The 22,551-nt window shown below is 36.0% G+C and overlaps 1 protein-coding gene and 1 non-coding gene across 9 annotated transcripts in view; both read left to right on the top strand.

The window, feature by feature from the left end:
* Positions 1-22,551, top strand: part of FOCAD (focadhesin) — a 289,039-nt gene that overhangs the window by 88,401 nt on the left and 178,087 nt on the right. For all 8 annotated transcript variants that reach the window (XM_032300072.1, XM_032300075.1, XM_032300076.1 and 5 more), the window contains 2 exons: positions 261-463; positions 7,456-7,713. In XM_032300072.1, coding sequence (XP_032155963.1) covers positions 261-463; positions 7,456-7,713 — 461 coding nt within the window. The remainder of the gene's footprint in view (positions 1-260; positions 464-7,455; positions 7,714-22,551) is intronic.
* LOC116566191 lies at positions 5,039-5,169 on the top strand. Its single transcript, XR_004275788.1, has one exon. It is a non-coding gene; the product is annotated as a small nucleolar RNA SNORA30/SNORA37 family (small nucleolar RNA).

Raw genomic sequence — 22,551 nt, 5'->3', positions numbered from 1 at the left:
ATATAGATCTAAAAAGTAGTTGATTACCTTATATTATGACTTTCTGTAACAGTATCATCAATTTTTCAGTTATATACATTAACAGCTTATTTTACATAATAGTTTCTTTATACCCCTTTTAGGATGAGATTTATCATCCTAGTTATGTGTCTGACCCAGTTGTAAAAGGGAGGAAAATTTTCTGGCATATCACTCTTAAGCAAAATTGCGTTTTGTCTGACTGAATTTTTAAAAATGTGAATTATTATTTTGATGAATAGCTTTGAAGCTCTTCTCTGTTACTGAGGATCAGAAAATCCCAAAGTCCTCTCTGCTGCTAGTGATGCCAATTCTGCAGATACTATCTTCTACTGCCTTGGAAGACTGTATATCTATGAATGAAGAAGGTCCGTCTAGGCAGCAGTTGGCTCTAAACCTTTTAGAAATGATACAGCAGGAATGTTACAGAGACGACCACCAAAAGGTAATGAATCTATCCTTGTTTCTCTTAAATAAAATGTCGATGGGGGATTTAGGTCTTTATGGATAATATTGCCTCCCAGTGAAGCATCTGGTTGTAATCAGACTTTACCATTCAGTCAGGTAATGCTGCAGGAGATCTTAACGTATTCTTCTGGACTATAAAAAGGAACAATAGTCTTGTGAAATAAGTTTTGGAAATGGTATTTGATCTTTTTTCTCTGATAATCCAGTGCACAATACTAAAGATCCTGATGGGTTCTGCAGAAAAGGAACTAATTGTATTTAAAGCTAATGCTTCTCTAACATATTTGAGCATGGATCTGTTTTATAATAATTTGAACATGGATCTGTTTTATATAACGTTTAAAAATTATATTGTTAAGTACAGCATATTGCTAGATCTGGGATAATCCAAGGTGGGAAATAGTCCTCAAATGCCTGGAAATTCTGATACCAGTAAGAACTAAAACTTCATTATTTAATATGGCATCTCTTACCATATTCCCTGGTGTAATAGCTCTCAGTGTCCCTTGTGTATGACGCTCTTCTGCTGCCTCCAACTGGAAGACAACAGGCCTGCCACATTCCTTTTTCCAGTCCTGCCTGCCTCACTCTGCCTTTTCAGTCTCAGTTTTCCTGTTACAATAATGTAAAAGTATTGTCGTGGTTTGGATAGTGGTTGGGTTCTAAGGCCTAGATTTGCCAGACTTTTTTTCTTTTGATATTTGAGTTTTGCCTTTATCAAAATGCAGCATTACTTCTCAACTCCTTTTATGGGGTTGGAATGAGGATTGAATAAGATAAAGCTGGCGAAGCATCTTAAATCTCCATGAAAAGAGGCACTATGTAAATAGAAACTAGAGCGATTGTGGCTTCATCTGCAAAAGCAGAGGTACCTCTTATGTTAAATGCTCTAGCAGCACAAATCCACTCCTTATTATTTCTTGTTTGAGCATGTAGCAGAAACTGGCCCATAATTATAGGCAAATTGAATGTATACTACAGCTTCCTAGTTGTTTGACTAAAACGTTAAAACTTGTAGTAGGTAATTGATTTGAATTAAATTGGGTTGTTGTATCAGCTGTAATAGGAGTACAAAATCGGGTGGAAAAAATTCTAGTAGCTTTTTAACTTTACCTCTTGGTTTGCCCATATGGAAGAATGATTGCATCTTGAATGGGAGCGGGGGCAGGGCAAGAGTTCTGTTCCTTCAAATCACAAGTGTTATTTACTGAGGATCACTCCAACTCTAATACATAAGTACTTGGCTTGCTATTTGCTCAGATGTGTGTGAATCTTACTCATCAACACTAATACCTGGACTTTCTTTTTAGCAGCTGGTGAAGGGGAGGGGCTAAAGTACTGTTAAGGCTATAAATAGCCTCCTTATGATACTGTGCTGCTTTAAGGAGGCTTTGAGTAGATATATGATCACTCTTTTAAAAAATTTAAGCCACATTTTACTGTTGGCTTTTTTCCTGGACCTGTCTGGAACTTTACATTCCAAACACGCCTACGAATTTAATATGCCCCAAACTCTTCAAGTCTCTTCCTGAACATTTGCTTTTGCACAGAATGCCCTTTTATGTCATCTGCCTGAACTACTCATTCTTCAGAGCTCAGGCAAATGTTCTCAGCTTCCCCAAGTCAAGAGTATTTGAGTATTGGATTATTATTATTATTATTATTTTTTGAGACAGAGTCTCGCTCTGTCACCCAGGCTGGAGTGCAGTGGTGTGATCTTGGGTATAAAATGTGATACTTAAAACTTACCTATTGGATTCTCTCTAGGCAAAATAAGTAAATATATTTTTTAAAAATTGAACACTAGTTGTAAATTCTAAAGGGCTTGAAACATTATGATTCCTCCTTGCCCCCTCCCCTCCCACATGAGAATGTAGGGGATAAAAGGGAGAATGTGTCAGTGTGTGAGTCAGATTCCAGTCAGGAGAGAGAAAACAGACTGGTGATTTGAACAAGGAAAACTTAATGCAAAGAATTGTTAGTAAGAGGTGTTTAGTTTCAAAAATTTATAAAAAAGCATCTAAGGAATATTACAGCAGTAAATGTAGGGAGTTGCTACTACCTCTAAGCTGAGACTAAGGCAGAGTTCCCAAGGAAGAAACTAAAAGGGTGTCTCCCCAGACAATGCTGAGAGTCAGACCTGGGAGGAGAGAATGTGGAGAAGGCCTGCTAGATGATGTAGTTTGCTGGGGTGCCATAGGCTAGAACTGGTCCACAGAAAACCACTTGACATGGTGCGAGCCAGCTAGAATTGGCTGAGCTGGTCCACTGGAAGCCACCACTGGAATATCCTGCATGTCCCTAGTAGCCATGGTAGGAGAAATCGAAGAAGCACACAGGAACCTCAAGAGATGCCCTTTCTACCATTCATTGCAGGGTCTTTACTGGGCTTTCCATTGACAAGGTCTAACATTAGACCTTGTCAATGGATCTCCTCTCCCCCCTCCCCCCCTCCTCTCCTCTATCTCCTCTCTCTCACTCCTCTCTCTCACTCCTCTGTCTCTCTCCTCTCTCTCTCTCTCTCTCTCTCTCTCTCTTTCTTTGTTTCTTTCTTATTTCTGACTGTGTGGCCTTGGACTAGTGACTGAATCTATCTGGTATCTGGGGCCTGGCAAAATGGTAACAAAACACCACCTACATGCGGGTTGTTTATTGAGCACTTTATATGTGCAGGCTTCATTTTAAGTACTTTGGTATATATTAACTGATTTGATTTTATCCCACACTCTTTGAGGTAGGTAAAATTATTGATCTCATTTTACTTAAGAGTTAACTGAGGCATAAAGAAGGTAAATAACTAACTGTCGTGCAGTGGGAACCCAATTATTTTTTAGTAGCTTTATTGAAATGTAATTCACATATGCACTTCACTCATTTAAAGTGTACAACTCAATAGCTTTTAGTATATTCACAGCATCATATATTCATTACCACAATCAACTTTAGAACATTTTTATTACCTGAAAACCCCCTGCACTTGTAGTCGTCACTCCCTAATTCCCCTGTTTCTTCCTCACCTCTCAGGAGAGGCAATCTATAATCTATTTGCTGTCTCTATAGGGATTTGCCTATTCTGGACGTTTCCTTCGAATATATCATAGAATATGTGGTCCTTTGTGACTGGCTTTTTTTCACTTAGTATAATGTTTTCAAGGTTTGTCCATGTTATAGCCTGTACCATGTAGAAGTGCCTCGTTTTCTTGTAGGGCTAATAGTCCTTTGTATGGATACCTTACATTTTATTTTCCTGTTCTTTTGTTGATGAATTTTTGGCTCTTTTCCACTTTTTGGCTATTAGGAATAATGCTGCTATAACCATTAATATATCCATTTTTGTGTGGACACACGTGTTCATTTCTCTTGAGTAGATGCCGAGGAGTAGAATTGCTAGATTAGGTGATTACTCTATGTTTCACTGTTTAGGGGAATGGCCAGATTGTTTTCCAAAGGGGCTGTACTATTACACATTCCCACCAGCAGTGTCTGAGGGTTCCAATTTCTTCCCCTCCTCTCCAACTGTTGTTACGGTCTGTCTTTTTGATTTAGCCACCCTAGTGTGTGTGAAGTGATAATTTCTTTGTGGTTTTGTTTTGCATTTCCCTGATGGTATTCTTAAAATACTTATTTTACAATCTAGGAAACTGAGATGAGAGAGGTTAACTTGTCTGGATTACACAGGTAGTAAAGGGGGTAGAGTTGGAGTTCAGATTTTGTCTGTTTGATTCTAGAGAGCCTATATCCTGTTATCTACCCTTTCATTTTGTTTTCTTTGTTTTTTTTTTTTTTTTTTTTTTTTTTTCACAGTATTTTCTCATCTTTGTACTGAACTTGGGAGTAAATAACAGTTCCATTTCAGATTTACTGGGAAACAAACTGAATTAATAGCAAATTGAAACAAACTTTTTTTTTTAGGGTTCTGGTTGAAACTTAACAAAGGAATTAGGCAGTCTTAGATGTTGTGCTTCTATCATCATCTTCTGAAAGACATGGGACTGAGGATGGTGTGTGTTATCACTTGGTTATAACCAGCCACTCCCAAATCTCTCAAATCTTGTCTAGAGTCTTCAGAGAGGTACAGAGCTAGAAAGGCTCTCTTGAGGCTTTATGTAGTCCAGTCTTCTGCTTGTCTGGTGAGTAATTAATATCCTCTGGCAAAAATCTATCTTCCTTTCAAGGATCTGTAAGTTTGAGTTCCCATACCCTCTCTCTACTTTTGTTAAGTCTGTTTTAGTCGCTATTACAGATTAATGCCATTCTTTACAGTTAACAAAAATCAATATTGTTCACAATTTCTTTTTCAGACCTCTTTTGACAAAGAAGTACTATCAGATGTCTTTCTTACTGTTACTACTTAATGTACCTGAACATTTTTATTAAATGCTTTTAAAAATAAAGATTCTCAATTACTTATAAAAGATGTTTTACAACCACCCAGCATTTATTTAAATATGTTTTCCTATTTTTTTAAAACAATTTTTATTAATACATAATTCATATAACATAAACCTTTTATTTTTAAACACCTACACTCTTCTCTAAAGGACAAAGCTTACGAGCACTTTCACAGGCCCTCCCTGAGGCTATGGGGCCAGGATTTTGTAGCTGGTGCTGAGAAAAAAAACCCTTGATTGCATCCTTGCCCTGGGACTGTGCCAATGGCAGCTGTCACTCAATGGGACAATTTCTCCTGCTGCTCTAACCTTAGGCAAACAGATAAACAAAAATAAGAGCCTAAACCTGGATACAACAGTTCAATTAACCTAGGATTGCTTTCTGTTTTATTGTTTATTCTTACATGTCTCTGTTATGTTTTTGCTTTTACTCAGCTTGTGGTTCATGGTAATTCCAAATTACACTCATATTCATCAGTTTTATTGTTCTCTCCTGAAGATGACAGTAATACCGTTTCCTTGTATTTTGCAACTTAAGGCACTGTGCTATGTATTTTATAGATATTATCTTATTATGTACTCAGTAACCTAAGTAGAAAGGTAGTCATTACTTAAATTTTACAAGTGAGTAAAGTAAGGCTTAGAAAAATTGCATAATGGCTGATAGCTGGCATGGCTGTGCTGAAGTCCTGGTCCTTTACATTTTATGCTGTTTGTCGTTAGTCAAAAAAAACTTGGCCATGGTTGTTAATTAATTCCATCTTCTTGGTAAGAAAAATATTTTTAGAGAGCTAGAGCTATATAAACTTAGATCTTATTTAATTTTTGAAATTTGTAATTTTCTTGAAATAGTGATACATTCCAATGGTTCAGACAGCATAAAGTTGGATATAATGCATGCTTCCTTCTTGCCATTGATTTCAGTGATCCAGTTTTCACTCTCCAAAGCAGAAGATGATTTAATGGTTACTAATTTCTTCTGTATTTGTCCACATACTTTTCTTTGCATATACAAGCAACTACAAATATAATGTCTTTTTCTCCTCGACCTCTTTGAAACAAAAAAAATTGGTAGCATTCCAGTCACACTATCTGTATGTTATATTTTCACTTGGGGGAATCTTTTAATGTCTGTACAGTGAGAGCTTCCTCATTTGCTTTTACTGTGGCATTTGTCAAATTTTTATCTACTCTTAGGTATATACTCAAAACGGAACACTTAAAACCTCACAAAAACCTTTACAGGAGTGTTCATGGCATCATTATTTATTATGGCCCCAAAGTGGAAGCACCCCAGTTACCCATCAATTGAAATTTGGATAAACAAAATATGGTGTATCCATACAATGGAATATTATTTGGCAGTAAAAATAAATGAATTATTGATAAAAGTTACAACATGGGTGAACCTTGAAAACATGCTGAGTGAAAGAAGCCAGTCACAAAGGACCACATATTCTGTGTTTCCAATTATATGAAATGGCCAGTATGGAACCGAAGTGGATTAGTGGTTGCCAAGGCTGGAAGTGGGGGAGTAAGGAGTGACTATAAATGGGTATGGGATTTTTGTTTGTGGTGATGAAAATGTTTTAAAATTAGATAGTGATGATAGCGATAATGGTTACACAACTCTAGGAATGAATTAATAAAATCCAATAAGTTACAAACTTTAAAAGGGTGCATTTTATATTATGGAAATTATATCTCAAAGCTGTTAATGTAAAAATTTTATAAAGCTTAACTTTTTACTTTCCATCCTTTCAATTGTTATCCTAATTCATATAAATCAGCCTCTATTAACCAGACAGTTATAATCTAGAGATGTCTAATCTGTCATAAAGCACTTTACATGATTTGAATTACTTTATTGGCAAGCAATGTCTAATGATTCTTTAATGTCTATGACTTCTCCTGAGCTGTTTATTTACAGAGCTCACCTTGGCTACCCTCTGGCCCTGACTGCATTATTTTATTTCTTTGAACAACCATTTCTCAGATTAACTTAGTATAATGTCATTTCTGAGTATTATTTCAGTTTAGAGCTGTCAGGCTATTTCTTATTGCAGAAGTTACAATTATTAATGAATTCTCAGGCTCCAGCTGAACCAACTTTGATCCTATCAACATACGATCTGTTACAGAAATGAATTGTCTTCAGTCCAAGTCTGCCATCTGCCCCAGATTGCTTCTGCTTAGGGCCTGGAGATGGGCACATAAAGTATTTTTTTCTATCTATCTTCTCATTGGTGAATACTTTTTTAGTGAGAATAGCTTTTTCCAAACTCAGTTGCCTCTGCATCTTGTATTTTGATTCATATTTTCTGCCTTAATGGGGAATGAATGGTAAATATGAGGAAAAGTTGTGATAAAACTTCTAGAGTTCTATCTAACAACTCTTTTCTATGTGTAATCCTATTACCTCAAATATGTGCAGAATGGATTTTGGCAGTAATTCAATTTGTATTCATTTTGTTGGAAGGAGTGATATCTTACAATGAAATATAAGATTGCCAGAAATGTGTTTCTGACACATGTATTTCTCTCACTTATTTATTCCTCTCTTGTCTTTATTTTTCAGCTGTCCTACAAGCTTGTGTGCCCTGTAACCAGTATGTATGGTTCAATATTTGCAGCCTGGAGGATTCTTGAAGTAATGAGAGATGTGTCTGCTGCAAGGGACTGGTTGGCTTCAGTAGAGTCCTTGCTTCCTATCACTACTGTGATGCCTGTACCTGCTTTTCTTCTGCTGGCTTACCTCCTTGTTGAAGACAAAGGACAAAATCTTCACCAAATACTGAATGTTACTACAGAATTAGCCCAAGCAGATTCGTCCCAGGTAAAGCAAGAGAATAATGAAACAGTAATGAGAAAAAAGCTTAATTATTGGAATTGTAGCATATTCCTGTTTTGTGGGCATGAAAGTTTTAAATCATGGGTTGATGGTGATTTTTTTGTTGTTGTTGTTTTTTGCTATCTTTATCCGTCCAATTTGTTCTTCTTTTTCCTGACTCTGAGTTGTTGTATGCTTAATGATGCAAACATTTTTTAAATGAAAGCACATTTCTCAAGGAAATCTGCACATGGTGCCATTCTGGTTCTTCTAGTTTTTTGGTGGTTTTGCTATTTTGTAATGCTTTTGCTAACTCTTGGAATGTATTCCAAGATATATATCCATTAGTTCTAATGTTGATCATTTAAAGCGGACCCAGATTAATCAACTCAGGATAAAGGAGTCTATATAATAGACATTAATATCTTTTGAACTTCTTGCAGTTTGATACTGTCTTTATTGAATCATTTAATAAGCTAAAAATATTGACTCTTTGCTATGTATGGTACAGATCTGCATGCTAGGATGTGAGGCTAAACAATTTTTCTTCCTATCTGCACAGAACTTAGAGTGTAATGAGAAAGCAGTCAGGCATTAATAAGGCTTTTTTTTTTTCCCATTCTTTTATACTAACCACATATTTAGCATGATAATCTGTGACTTTTTTTTCTCCAATTGATAGAATCTCTCGAATGCATTTCCTATAAAGGAAAGGTTTTCTAACCAAGTAGATTTGACATTTTGTTATCCTCTGTTTATCAGTATCTATGCTTGTATTTCTTTTCAAGAATGATGGAGAAACCTTCCATCTCCCAATGGAGAAGTGATGTGTTCGTAGAGGAAAAAATTTGGTGGTAGAAAAGGGGCAAATGTGTTTGAGATATGAAGTTAGCTGAGTACAGTGACTTATGCTTGTAAACACAGCAGTTTGAGAGGCTGAGGTGGGTGAATCACTTGAGGTCAAGAGTTCAAGACTAGCCTGACCAACATGGCAAGACCTTGTCTCTACTAAAATCCAAAAATGAGTTGGGTGCAGTGGTGCACACCTGCAATCCCAGCTACTCAGGAGACTGAGGCAGGAGAATTGCTTGAACCTGGGAGGTGGAGGTTGCAGTGAGCCGAGATCGTGCTGCTGCACGTTTGCCTGGGACTCTGTCGCAAAAGGAAAAAAAAAAAGATATGAAGTTAATGTATTTGGAATTCCCTTTTAACCTCAAATGGTCATAGTCATTCGTTTTTGTCATGTAAACAACTGCTGGTATCTGACAAAAAGTTTTCACTCTACTAGACCTCATCTGTCCTGATTGTGCAAGTGGATCTGTAATGTGATCAAAATACTTTTGATTTCATTGTGTCTACATTATGTGAATCAGTTCAACTTGCTTTCTGCTTTCTCTGTTCTTATATTTTCTGTACTGATCATACTTCTAACCAATATATTCTTTCAATGTTAACATCTGGTAGGATAATCTCTAGATAGTTAATGTAGATAATGCCTGGAGATTATCTAAAGAAGGATTCCCTTGAAGTGACACAGTGGGTTAGCTTGATATGTCTACACCACTGATCTGAAACATATATTGCATCTGCCTATATGTACACACACATGCACACACATGCACACACAGGAAATTTGATCTAGTGTGATACTTTGGGTTATAACAGAAATCCATCTTAAGCTTCCATAAACAGTTTTTTCCCGTTTATTTTTAGTTGACACTTAATTGTACATAGTTGTGGGATACAGAGTGATATTTTGATGTATGTATAAAATGTGCAGTGATCAAATTGGAGTAATAGTGTATCCATCACCTTAAACATTTATCATTTTTGTGTGTGCATGTTGGGAACATTCAAAATCCTTTCCAATTTTTAATAGCTCTGGTACTTAGGACATTTTTGGTCTGGCCAGTGTTTTCAAGATACAATTTCTTTTCTTTGTGAATTAGCAGGAAGCCCAAAGCCTTATAATCTTATATTCAGAATTTGAAAGGAAAGAGAGAAGTAAAGAAAGCTCAGATTCTCCTTGCTTAGGTCATGTGTCCACATTGGATCAACCATTGTGATGGGATAATGGGGCACTTTACTTGGCCATCCTGGGTAGAATAGAAGTAGGTGAAGTATCAGGCCCTAAAACTGTTTCTGCCACTAGATTCATTTGGAATGGGGTGAGATGGTCCTGCAAAGGAAGGATAGATAGTGTCCTGGTTGGAGAAGTGAGAATGTGCTGAACAGGCAAAAAATGTAAAGCAGAACTTTTGAGTTTGTCTTTTGGGGGATGCTGAAATGCTGTATATGCGGTAGGTGTGCCGAGATAGTGAGTATCCCCTGTCAGCATTCTGGCACCCAGCTAGTTGTCTCAGCTCAGGCTGCCTGAAGTCTCTGGCTGGTAGCTTCTGGCCACCTGGTGGGTAGAAGCCTTATAGGAGTTATTTGGTGTTTAATAGTGTCTTATAATTACTTGTAGAGGAAGTACCTAACAAAAGATTATATTGTTTTGAAAATGAAGATTACTTTTTTGTGGTTTTAAGACCTGAGAAAAAGTGTTTTCCTCCTATGTTTCTATCCGTAAGGTTTAAGGGTTTATGGCAAGGTTAAATACTTAGGTATCTGAACTGAACGTTAACCACCAAGATTAGTAATTTTTAGATAGGTTGAGTGGGTCTAAAATAAAAGTGTAAATAGTTTAGTATGTCACTTTCAATGAAATAACTCCAAATACTATGTATAAGGTCTATCAATTTCTTTTTGACTGATTTATAAAACAGAATATGCCAGACAGCAAAAGCTCATAAATTTGAGTTTAGAGATCCACAGGTTCCTTCCTTAAAACCTATCCCCAGTGATGAGCTTATTAACAAACTGACTTTGGCAACACTCAGAGCCTTTATCAAACTCTTGTTATGTGCTGCTTTTCTCTTGTTTGGCAGTGGGAATAGAATCATGATTATTTGCTTTGCTTTGCTTTTACTAGCATCTTACAACACCGAGGTATTTTATTTTCTTTTTACATTTTGGTTGTTAAGTCTAGTTAAAGGTCTTGCTTAATAGGGACAATTGCAATCTTCAATTATTTTATTCTTTGTGATATTTTCAGAGCTTCAGTTTTTTCCCATGTGTAAAAATGTACACATTTGAGCCATTTGAAATCACTGAAAGAGGTTCATGGCCCATGACTTGCTGGTCTTTAAAAAGTCATATATTTTCAAATAGTAAAAGTTGAGTTACAGGGCAGAATCCTGTGATAGTTCTACTCAGGGTCAGAAGCCATATTTTAACATGGAAAATGAATAGGAAATGTGTGAAATTTAATGGTCTGTAAGTTACTGCTGTGAGAAAAAAAGAAAACATATTCTATAAAAGAACTTGCACAAAGAGTCTTTGGGCACTTTATACTCTGCTCTGTTGTTACTGAATTCTATGAATTGCTACCCCCTGAAGTCAGTCGGCTTCCTGTGTTCTCCACACCAGCAAAAAGAAGCCAGAATGTACAGTACTTTTAATAAAGAGTTTTATAGATAAGAAGTAGTATACTACTGTTCCCCGGTAGCCATAGCTTCGATTATGCCTGGAGAAAAATTGGGATGAGTCTGCCAGCATGAAGCAATTAGACGAAGAGAAACGCAACCGAAATGCAAGGTCAAGTTGCGTGTATCCCATCCTGTGGCAGTATGTTTATTTCTTCTTTATAAACCTTACATATATATCTGTAAGATAAAAAGCTTTTAACTGGCATTTGAACCCTTGGGTGTTTTCCTGGTTGTGTGCAAAAAGCCTAGAGTTTAGACACAGGGAAGTAGTTCTGTGTTAATTTCCTGGTACTCCTGAGTATTAATGTTGGACTGTTACTTCTGATCAGTCTACAGATTAGAAATTACTTAAAATTCTCAGAATTGTTTTAACTTTTCAGCTCAAACCCTACCACCGTGATAGTTACTAATGTACTGCAACAAAATCCGTTTGTCTGGGCGTATCACTGAACACCAAGCATCAGAAAGGATGAGGTGGAGTTAGAGAAGAAGGGGTCCAAAACTGCATTCAGAACAGTGGAGTCTATTTGCTTTCAACTGCTATCAGGGACCAGTAGGTTTGCTTCTGGCTACAACTCGCTAAGGGATGGGCTCCTAGTGTTGTTGAAGAGCTGTGAAATGGGAATCAAAACAGACTTTGTGGTAACTTTGAATTTCATAATAGGTAGGAGTAATTTTTGCTCAAGGGAAAATGCATTGAAGCCCACCATTGCCAGAACAAAATTTTTCTTATTTATTTAGTGGAGAGGAAAGGGCGAAGTGGGGATTTGTCCTCTACATTCTTGTACCATGGCCAGACAACCTGTAGTGGAGCTGCAAGTTGACATGCCTCATTATTCATCAGCCCTTCTCTACAGTCAGCCCTTCACATAAAAGGACAGTCTTATTTAAAGAAACATTTATTTACCTCTCTTGAATTAAACTATGCTAGCTCCCTGCAACCACCTTGGCCTTGATTCATTAATATAAATGAATAGTTAAGGCTCACCAGACTTACAAGAAAATTTAACAATGTGACTAACCAGAGCGTCTGTCTCTGGAAGTAAGAGAACTTAGGGAGCAGGAGGTAATGTAAAAACAATTGATGTCCTAAGAGATGTTGGAAAGATACTGTATATAGGTTTTTGTATTGTATATAAACATCCTACTCCGAGAAAGAAGAAATTTGAAAGCAAGAGATTTTAGAAACTAAAGATGTGATTGCCGCAGTGCATACAACATGGAGATTAAATTAGTGATTTGTAAAATAGTCAACTAAGTATTTCATAATATAGAGCAAAAAGATGAAAGTGAGAAAAGTGAAGACATTGAGGGTCAAGTTAGTGTTCTAACAACTTTGTAATAGGAATTCCAGGGTGAAAGGAACAGAGAAAATGAAGGACGGAATCTTAAAACATGCCAGAAAACTCTTTCCCTGAGCTGAAAAAGGACACAAGGCTTCAGATTGTTAGGGCCCTCTGAAAGCTAAGCAGCACAAATGATAATTTATCAATATCTAAACATGCCTCCAGACCCTCAAGGATAGAGAGAAAATCATAAGGGATTTCAGAGAAGAATAGGAAAAGAAAAACTTAAAATTATATTGACCTTAGAGTTCTTGTTAATAGCACACTTAGTATTGGAATACATTGGAGGATTATCTTCTAGTTTCTTGGAAAAACTCATTTTGAACCTGGCATATTTATTACCATTATTTTACCTTTTGTGAATAATGGCAATAAAGCCTTTTTCAGATTTATAAGAATTTGATAAATGTTTCGGTAATTCAATAATTCTTGCTTAGTCTCAAGAATATATTCGTACAGAATTGAAAATGAATCTAAGCAAGAAGAGAAGAAATACTGAATGATATCAAAATATTCAAAAATTTTTATTAGTAATATTAAATAATTGTTTATATAAAATATAAAACACAATAATTCCCTGGACCTAAAATCCTAGCCAATTAAAACATAGGGAGTGGGCGGGGGTGAGTAGTGGTAATATGATAGTGTGAAGAGTGAGAACATGCTAGAATGGAGTGTTTTTTGGCAGCTGAGTAGTTCTAAGATGTTGACAGAAAAATAAGCTTAAATGTTTTGTTAGTGACAATCAGTCTTCTATAATTTCAAAATAATATAACAAAGGAAAAGAAATGTTTTAAAATAACAAATATTGCATCAAATAAGATTTTAGGAACTAGATCAAGTATGCCTGTTACCACAATTACTGTGAATGAATTAGATTCCCTTATCAAATAAAGGCTCATATTGGTTTTAAAAAATCCACTTGTGAACTGTTTTCAAGAGACAAACCTGAAATCAAAAATTAAATGATGAAAATGAAAAGCTAGGTAAATTACTAAGAAGACACAGAATGTGTTAATATCTTCATCCAAGATAGACAGTACAGAATACAAAGTGAATTTTACATCCAGCCAAACTAAGCTTCATAAGCGAAGGAAAAATAAAATCTTTTGTGAACAAGCAAGCACTCAGATATTTCATCACCACCAGGCCTGCTTTACAAGAGCTTCTGAAAGAACCACTACAAATAGAAAGGAACAACCAGTATCAGCCTTTTTAAAAAATGCCGAAAAATAAAGAACATCAACATAATTAAGAAATTGCATCAATTAATGGGCAAAACAGCCAGCCAACATTAAATGACAGCATCAAACTCATATATATTGTTTTTAAATCGACTAAATCCCCCAATCCAAAGACACAGACAGGCAAAAAAAGCCAAGACCCATTGGTATGCTACATCTAGATCCATCTTACATGCAAGGATACACAAAGACTCAAAACAAAGGGATGGAGAAAAATTTACCAACCAAATGGAGAGCAAAAATAAATAAATAGAAAGCAGGAGTTGCAAATTTTGTTGATAAAACAGACTTCAAAGCAACAAAGATCAAAAGAAGCAAAGAAGGATATTACATAAAGATAAAAGGATCAATGTAACAAGAAGAGCTAAAGATCCTAAATATATAAGCACCCAGTACAGAAATACCCAGATATATAAGACTTATAAAGAGACTTGGACTCCCACACAATAATAGTGGGAGACTTACAGATCAATGAGACAGAAAGTTAACATCGATATTCAGGACTTGAACTCAGATCCGGGACAAGTATACTTAATTAACATTCATAGAACTCTCCACTTTAAATACACAAAATATACACTCTTATCAGTAATACATCACACGTATTTACAGGTTTAAATGAAATATTGGTTGGCTGCTTGTTAATTATTTTCTTCCCTCTTTTTTTTTTTTTTTCATCTGTATTATTAAACATAATTACAGGCATACCCATTTTTAGACTGCATTTTAGCCCGGGCAATAAAGCAACACCCCTGTTCTCTCTTCCTCTTCCTCTTTCTTCCTTTCCTTTATTCTTTTTTTTATTTCCTTTTTTTTTATTTTCTTTTTCTTTCTTTCTCTCTTTCTTCCTCTAAAAAAAAAAATACAAAGTGAAAAGCCTTACATAGTACAAAGAGAGGATTTTGTAATGATTAAGTCAGATTTACAAGCAAGTCCATTGAAATTAGTAATAAGAAAATTCTGTCTGACATCAGTTTTACCAGTCTTCTGGAGGTTCTGGCCATTATCAATTCAAGAAAAGAAATAAAATTATGTGTGTATAATAAGATAAAAACTTAAAGCTCTTGATATCTGTAGACAATTAGAAAATATAAGAGAATTTACTGCCAAGTTCTTTCAGAATGGATAAGAGACTTCAATGAGGTGGAAAGACAGATCAGAATATAAAACCAGTAGATTTTCTTTACAAAAACAAAATTAGAAAACACTAGCAGTATATGAGACAGATATAACTTATAAATAGTGTAGAAACTGTAACTTAAAATATTGGAAATATGGCTGGGCACAGTGATTCACACCTGTACTTCCAGCACTTTGGGAAGGCAGAGGCAGGTGGATCACTGGAGGCCAGGAGTTCAAGACCAGTCTGGGCAACATGGTGAATCCTTGTCTCTACTAAAATGCAAAAGCCGGGCTTGGTGTGTGCCTATAATCCCAGCTACCTTGGGGACTGAGGCACAAGAATTGCTTGAATCCGGGAGGCAGAAGTTGCAGTGAGCCTAGATTGCACCACTGCACTCTAGTCTGGGTGACACAACAGGACTCTGTCTCCAAAAAAAAAAAAAAAAACACAACAACAACAACAAAAACCAAACTGGAAATGTATGAAGACTGTATGTTAGAATTTATAAAACTTTACCAAAACACATAATGACTCACAGATGTCTTAGATATGGAATTATGTTATAAATATTTGTCATTGCTAGATTTGAGGCTTAATGATCTTTTGATTATAAGATATTTATCTTTGGTTTTCCATTAATTATATTTAATTGGTATTTGTTTTCTGATTCATGACCATAAGTTCATTGCAGAAAGATACTAAGTTAATGAATTTCACTTATGGTGCTGCAGGTTTCAAAGGGGAGTATTTTGTGTTACATTTGCCAGCTTGATCACATTCTGAGCTCTGTTGAACAAGTCACTTATAGGCCTTTAGATAAACTGGTTAATGCTTTGGAATAATTTTTTTTTATTCTTAGTGTCCTGTGCTAAATAGGTTTAAAGTAGTCTATTCATCTGAAAACTGGTATCTTCTTGAAAAAACTAATAGCTAATAAAATAGCCAGTATTTACATATGTTTATTATGTACCGGTCATTATTCCATTCACTACTTGCATAATATTGAGTAACCCATTGTATATTCACAAACAGCCCTTATAGGTTGGTAACCACCATTCTTAGGAACCAAAGCACAGAGTTTGAGTAACTTTCCTAGAGTCACACAGCTAATAATTGGTAGAGCTGGGTTTGAACCCATGACATTCTTAACCAATATACCATACTGTTGCTCATCAACTTTTAGTTAAACCAATTGTTAATTTTTGAAAGAGTAAACAAGATTCACTAGCTTTACAATTTTTACATTGGTCAATGGTAGAAATAATCATAATCGTAATGCTGAGAGGAACCTCAACATTTGTTTGAAATATGGCCAGATCTTCAGTCTTGTATAACGTTGAAAATCATAAGGATTGAAATCTTTCAAAAGATTGAAGTCATAGAGATTTAAATCTTTTGCCTCTATTATGCTAGCTTCCACATTGGCACGTCTATAAATAGGCAAGTCACTTGAACAGAACAGATCAACACACACACACACACACACACGCACACGAGGAGACTGAGAAGATCCAAGTGAATCAGTGTTAAACACATGCTTACTTGGGATTATTGCTTAATGGTCAAGTGTTTTATACTTTTTTGTTTTTAATAATCATAATGGGAGATTCCAAACTTTAATTAAAGGAATATATTTTAATACACAAAAAGTAGATTGTGATAGTCCCTTTATTTTGAAAAATAACATTTATAGAAGTTGAGAAAATTACACCTCGGTTGTTAGGTTTGAAACTTTAGATTTGTTAAAGGATATAAAATTACAGCTAGATAGAAAGGAAAGTTCTGGTGTCCTTTGTCACTGTAGGTTAGTGATAGGTAGTTTCAAATAGCTAGAAAGAGGATATTGAATGTTTCTAAAACAAAGAAATGATAAATATTTCAGAAGATGGATATACTAATGACCCTATCTGATAACTATACATGTTATATAGTGAAACATCACTGTGTACTCCATAAATATGTACAATTGTTGTCAATAAAATAAAATTGAACTTAAAATAATAAAAGGTATCTTATTTAAAAGATTAGTTATAAAAAGTGGTTAAGCAAGATAAACAGTCAATTTGGGATTTTGAAAGGAACAGGAACTAATCAGTTACTCATTAAATAGTTACAGAGATCCTCTTTGGAATATACTTTTTTTTTTTTTTCCTCCTGCTCTGTCACCTAGGCTGGAGTGCAGTGGTGCAAACTTGGCTCAGTGGAACCTCTGCTTCCTAGGTTCAAGTGATTCTCCTGACTCAGCCTCCCAAGTAGCTGGGACGACAGGTGCACGCCACCACACCTGGCTAATTTTTGTATTTTTCAGTACAGTTGGGGTTTTACCATGTTGGCCAGGCTGGTCTCCAACCCCTGATCTCAAGTGATCCACCCACCTTGGCCTCCCAGATTGTTGGGATTACAGGTGAGAGCCACTGCACCTGCCCTGGAATATACATTTTAATTGGATTTTAGGATACAGACACAGTTACTGAGGCATTCATAATGCATAGGGAAGATGGGATATGCCCTGTAATCAATCATAGTAGAGGCCAGAAAAGCCTGTCTGGATTCATGAGTAAGCTTTGCTGGACAAATACAAGTTAGAATGTCCTTGGAATGTACTGGCAGAAACATAGTCTGTTTCTATCATATATGTAGTACCATTTTTTATTTTATAAATGACATTTATATGATCCTCCTTGAGTATCATTTTTGAGCAAACTGGAATAAAAGAAATATCTGGAGGTCTTACGTTAGTTCTTTACTTTGTGAACTATAGTTTCACTAGCAGTAGTTTTCTCTTGTATTTCAGAGTCAATTTTCTTGTTGGGGAGTCAGAGAAAGCCAGTAACACACAGTCAGAATTATGCTACTATGAGATAGCTGTAATTGAAATGATGCGACATGATTTGGTGGATTTGGTGAGAAAAGAAGTTGGACAGCTCATTACCAGAAGGAGGCAACTCCTTTACCAGAAGTCTTGAGACTTACGCAGTCCTTTTGTCTGTTGAGCACACAGGGCTTCTACCTGACCAATGACGGTTTTGAGCTTTTCACAATAGATGTTATAATAGACCCTTAGGCAATATTCCAGGACAATTAATGTAATGAAGTTGGGCACTCGGATGTAAATGTATTTCAAATGGGTAGACATGTTTACAAACTAAGTGGAGCTAGGCACTTAGTTAAGAAGTGATTTGGGGTGATTTCTACCTGGCAGGCTTATGGTGTATTGATCAGACTTTTGGAAGCCATGTGTCCTGTCATTCTTGCTTGTTACCATTTTTGTGAGAATGGATTACTTCTACATTTAAAACAACTTGTGTATTTTTCCTTTTGTCTCTAAAGAATACAAATGTAAAAATATACATAACTTGAATTTTATTATATTAGAGACTCAAATAGCACTAAAGCTGAATAAGATGAGTAAGGACAAAGTGTCTTCACACTTCGTTTTGAAGTTACCTATAGTTACCTTGAATGTAAGCTGTCTTCAAAGGGAATTTTTAGTAGATAGAATTAGATTTAGAATTCATAAAGGGATCTCTCAAGGGAAACCATGCCTTACTTGTTTTTACCTCCTAGTAACCTTGGACAGTTCTTGGGCTTTGATATGTGTGTTGTTGACTCAATTAACACATGAATATATTAGAAGTATCCACCTACTGTCCTAGAACCAATAAACTGTTTTCCAATATTGTCATATGGTATTCAGACTAATAGATGAAACATTGTGGAGTCCAGGGACAGGGTTTAGGTTAGGTTAGATTGCAGCAAAATTTTATTAAATGAAATCCTATTAATTTAGAGCTCAGGGTAATTTGATACAGGCTGAGCTGAAACATAGGCAGGTGTTGAAGCTATAGTTTTTAGGCAGTTTGAATTTGCTCATTTGCCTTAGTACAATGAATGTAGTGATTTAAAATGATCGAATTATCTATCATTAACATATCAGCAGGGACTGGTACTTGGTAACACTTGGCTAATTAGTTTGTTACAGTATATGTGTGAAAGTAATAGAATTTTATTTCTTTAACATTTTTCTTTAATTCAATATTGCCTCCTTTTATTATTTCCAGTAGTGTGAATTATTATTAATGATAATTATACTGGTGACATTTCACTTTATATGTGTCTAGTGTCAAATTGTATTCCATTTTTAATGGTAGAGATGCAGCTTGATCGGCATTAAGTGGAGTTATTCATGGAATTATCACTCAGCTTGAAATACTGTAGATGCCTTGTTTTTAGGAAATGAGAGGATAAGCAAAAAGAAGAGGGAGGATTGCTGGAGAAAGTTGCTAGAGAGTTATGAGTACCACAAGTGCCAGCTCTTGATCTCAAGTCTAGTGACTGGGACTTCAGCCTACCTTCTACCTGCTCCCTGCTTCTCTCCCCAGTCCAGCTTAATATGTATCCCCTGTCGTTGGTGTGGACAAATGGATATGGTGAATTGGTGACTACCTGAAAAATGGAAAAGGGAGTGGTCTGCCTAGCTGTTTTGATAGTGACGTGAAGGAAAGAGTACTGCAATATAGGGATTGGCTTGTATGCCTAGAATTTATTGAAGTAAAAGATGTGTTAGTGTTTCCTTTGACAGAACATGCGGAGCAAGGGCAAGAGAACTCCAGGGGAATTGTTTCAGATCTCTTGTTATAGGGCTGCTTAGAGTAGTATACAGGACTCTACTGAAAGAAGCAGGATTCCTAAGGGTGTGGAACAGAAGAGAGCATCTCACCTGCATCAAGAGTCAAAAGAGAAATTAATCTTGCAGACTTGGCCTCCTTGCTATTGAGCAGTAGGTTAATCTCCTTGGGACCTGTTAGATGTGAAGACACCCTAACTTTGTGTTGAAGGAGTGCTGACATTGTTCCCTAGAAGGAGCAGATTCAGAAATGGAAGTGGTGTGAGGAAGTCAAGCCTATCAGCAACAATTAAAGGTTGTAAGGTTAAGCGGACCCCTGAGGATTCTGCCAGTTATCATTGTAGCCCTTTGTCACAGAGATTCTAGATTTAACCTTCCTAATCTCATCAGTGTAGGAGTAAGAAATGTGTAGATATTCTCAGGTTTAGGCATCAGTGTGCATTGATGGATCATGCCGAACCATTTATTGTCGTAGAGATTGCCAGAAGGTCGGTTCATTTCACACCTATTCCTTTGGTTTCCACTTTAAATTTTTTTGTATGTGTTCCTGAGATTTACAAGTGGAAGTCTCAAAATTCAGTTTAGCTTAAGCTTTCCTTGGTGATGTCATATTGTCTTTAAAATTAATGATACATTGATGAAATATGAAGCAAAAAAGTATTTGCAATAATCAAGTATGTTCATTCTGTTTCTTTTCATGTTTTTCCCCTTTGAGACAATAGTGGAATTTCACTAGCTTGATAGAGAATTTTTGGTGCCTGTTTTAAAGCACTCAGTGAACATTTGATGAGTTCTTAGTTACTTACCAGGGAGGGTTCAGGCAATGGTCTGCAAAATTGCTGAAGGAAGTCCTGGAATCATTTTTAAAACAGTAAAAAAAAAAAAAAGAAGAATCATGCATGCATACATTAGATTGTCTTAAATCAAACCCTAGCTGAATCTATAGTGACATATGCTGTTCATGAAAGACTTAATACAGTCCTTCTAATCGGATGAATTGTCTTGTTGTGCAAAAACTGTTATTACACTGTGTGTGAAACCAACCATGCTGCAGGGGGAAAAATTAAATCGCCTGACAGAGAGGTCGCTGGTGAATAGTAACACAAGATCTATTACCATTATTAGAGACTCTGGAGGACATTCACCCTTTTATGGTCTTTCAACTGCTGGAATGAAATATTTTAGTGGTAAATGACACCCTTCTGGGAAATCCTTCTGAAGATTAATTCTTTGCTGTTTGCACGTAAGAAAAAAAAATGGAGGGGGGGGTGTCACAGGGAAAAATCACATTATTCCTTTCAGATCACTTACAAAATTTACCTAATTTGATTTGGTGTGATAACAATCACCCTTAAATGTTTCCCATTACACCCTTCTTAATCTGTATCTATTAGGACCATACTTTGTCTTTTGTGACATGTCATGCATGTTCTGTAATCATTTCTGTAGGGAAATTCACGATAGCATGAAAGCCCAGACACCAGGGTGGAGGTGGTTTATGTCGAAATTGGGATTAAGCACTTTAAGATACATCAAGTGAAAAGTCTGCTTACTTTGTTTATTTTCTTTTAAGGGTCTTCGCATGTATATAAGGAGGATTATGTGAATATATATTTTAGTTTTGCATGGCAACCATGTAGAGCAGTAAATATTTTAAGAAATATTTTCAGAGGTGAATTAATAGCTATTGATCTGAGGTGAAGCTTTATAACACAGTTATTCAAGTGGGAACCAGGTCCTTTCCAATGTATTATATTCATTATAAACCGTCAGTCCGTTTGTTACAGTTTATTACTACTCGGGAATTTTCTGCCTTTTTGCTATTTGGCTGTATGGTTGAGATCTGTTTTTATGGGGACAAGGAAGAAACAAAATGTTCAGCAGTAACATTGCAAATAATTTGGATAATTTTCTTTTGGTTAATTTTGAGTTCAAACACCTGAATACTTGACTTTCTCTTCTTTCCGTTATTTGATTTCAGCATCTCACCCCTTCCCCCAACCAACCCCATTTCTTCAAAAGCCTTCTTATTTTATTGCCCAAAAGATATGGAACTGTTAGTGATGTGAATAAGCATACAAATTCTGCTAGATTTCTCAGTGTCTGCTTTTGTTACAGGTATTTTGATGGGTTCATTAAAACATATCTGTTGAAATGAGGGTTGGGAAGATGAAGGAATAGAGAAAGGAAATACATTGTCAGAAAGAATAATACATAGATATTTGAGCTTCACCTGGAAATAAAAATAATTTTGTAAATAGGAGATAGAAACCCTTTGTCAGGTTGCTAATGAGAGGCTTGACCTAGCTGCTGCAGTAGCAGCATCTTTGGGGATGATGAGAGATGTAAAATGCACTGTTGCTAGGCAACTCTCTTGGCTGCCTTTGGAGCAGGTTCATATGTGCTAAGAGCTAATGAATCCTCATGTCTGCTCTTTGAAACTGTTCAAAAGCCAATGAAGACATACCCAGACATTTAGCATTTACAAGTACCTGGACCATTCTTGCCATGTCATTTACTCATTAAAAATTAAGTTGGCCATTTAGTGTGTACCGAATATTGCTTTATTTTTCAAGGTAGACCAAGATTTGAGCCCTGATAAATAGGTTTTCAGAAAGAAGCCCAATATAGATGACTTAGCACTGATGGGTACTATTTAAATTATTCTAGATAAAGTATTATTTTAAATTCGAATGCCCCCTGCCTCCTCAAATGGCAAGTTTTTGGAGTCTGCCTCTTTCAGCCTCTTAGACATTTTAAAATTATACCTGCATGCTTTGTTCAGCCCAAGGTTGTTATTTCTGAAGATGCTAGGAATCTGGAACGCAGAACTAATTTTGTAGGGGGCTTATCTAAAACTCCTCCCTTTCCCCTCAAAAATTCTGGGTAATAGCCATAAGACAAGCTACAGAAAGGGAATTAAAGCCTGAGAAAGGGCATCCCTAGATCAAATAATGAACCTAAGTACTTGTAA

This window comes from Sapajus apella, unplaced genomic scaffold (assembly GCF_009761245.1).
Source record: "Sapajus apella isolate SASKATOON/1434 unplaced genomic scaffold, GSC_monkey_1.0 scaffold42, whole genome shotgun sequence".
Lineage (NCBI taxonomy): Eukaryota > Metazoa > Chordata > Mammalia > Primates > Cebidae > Sapajus > Sapajus apella.
This window is presented reverse-complemented; position numbering and strand designations above follow the sequence as displayed.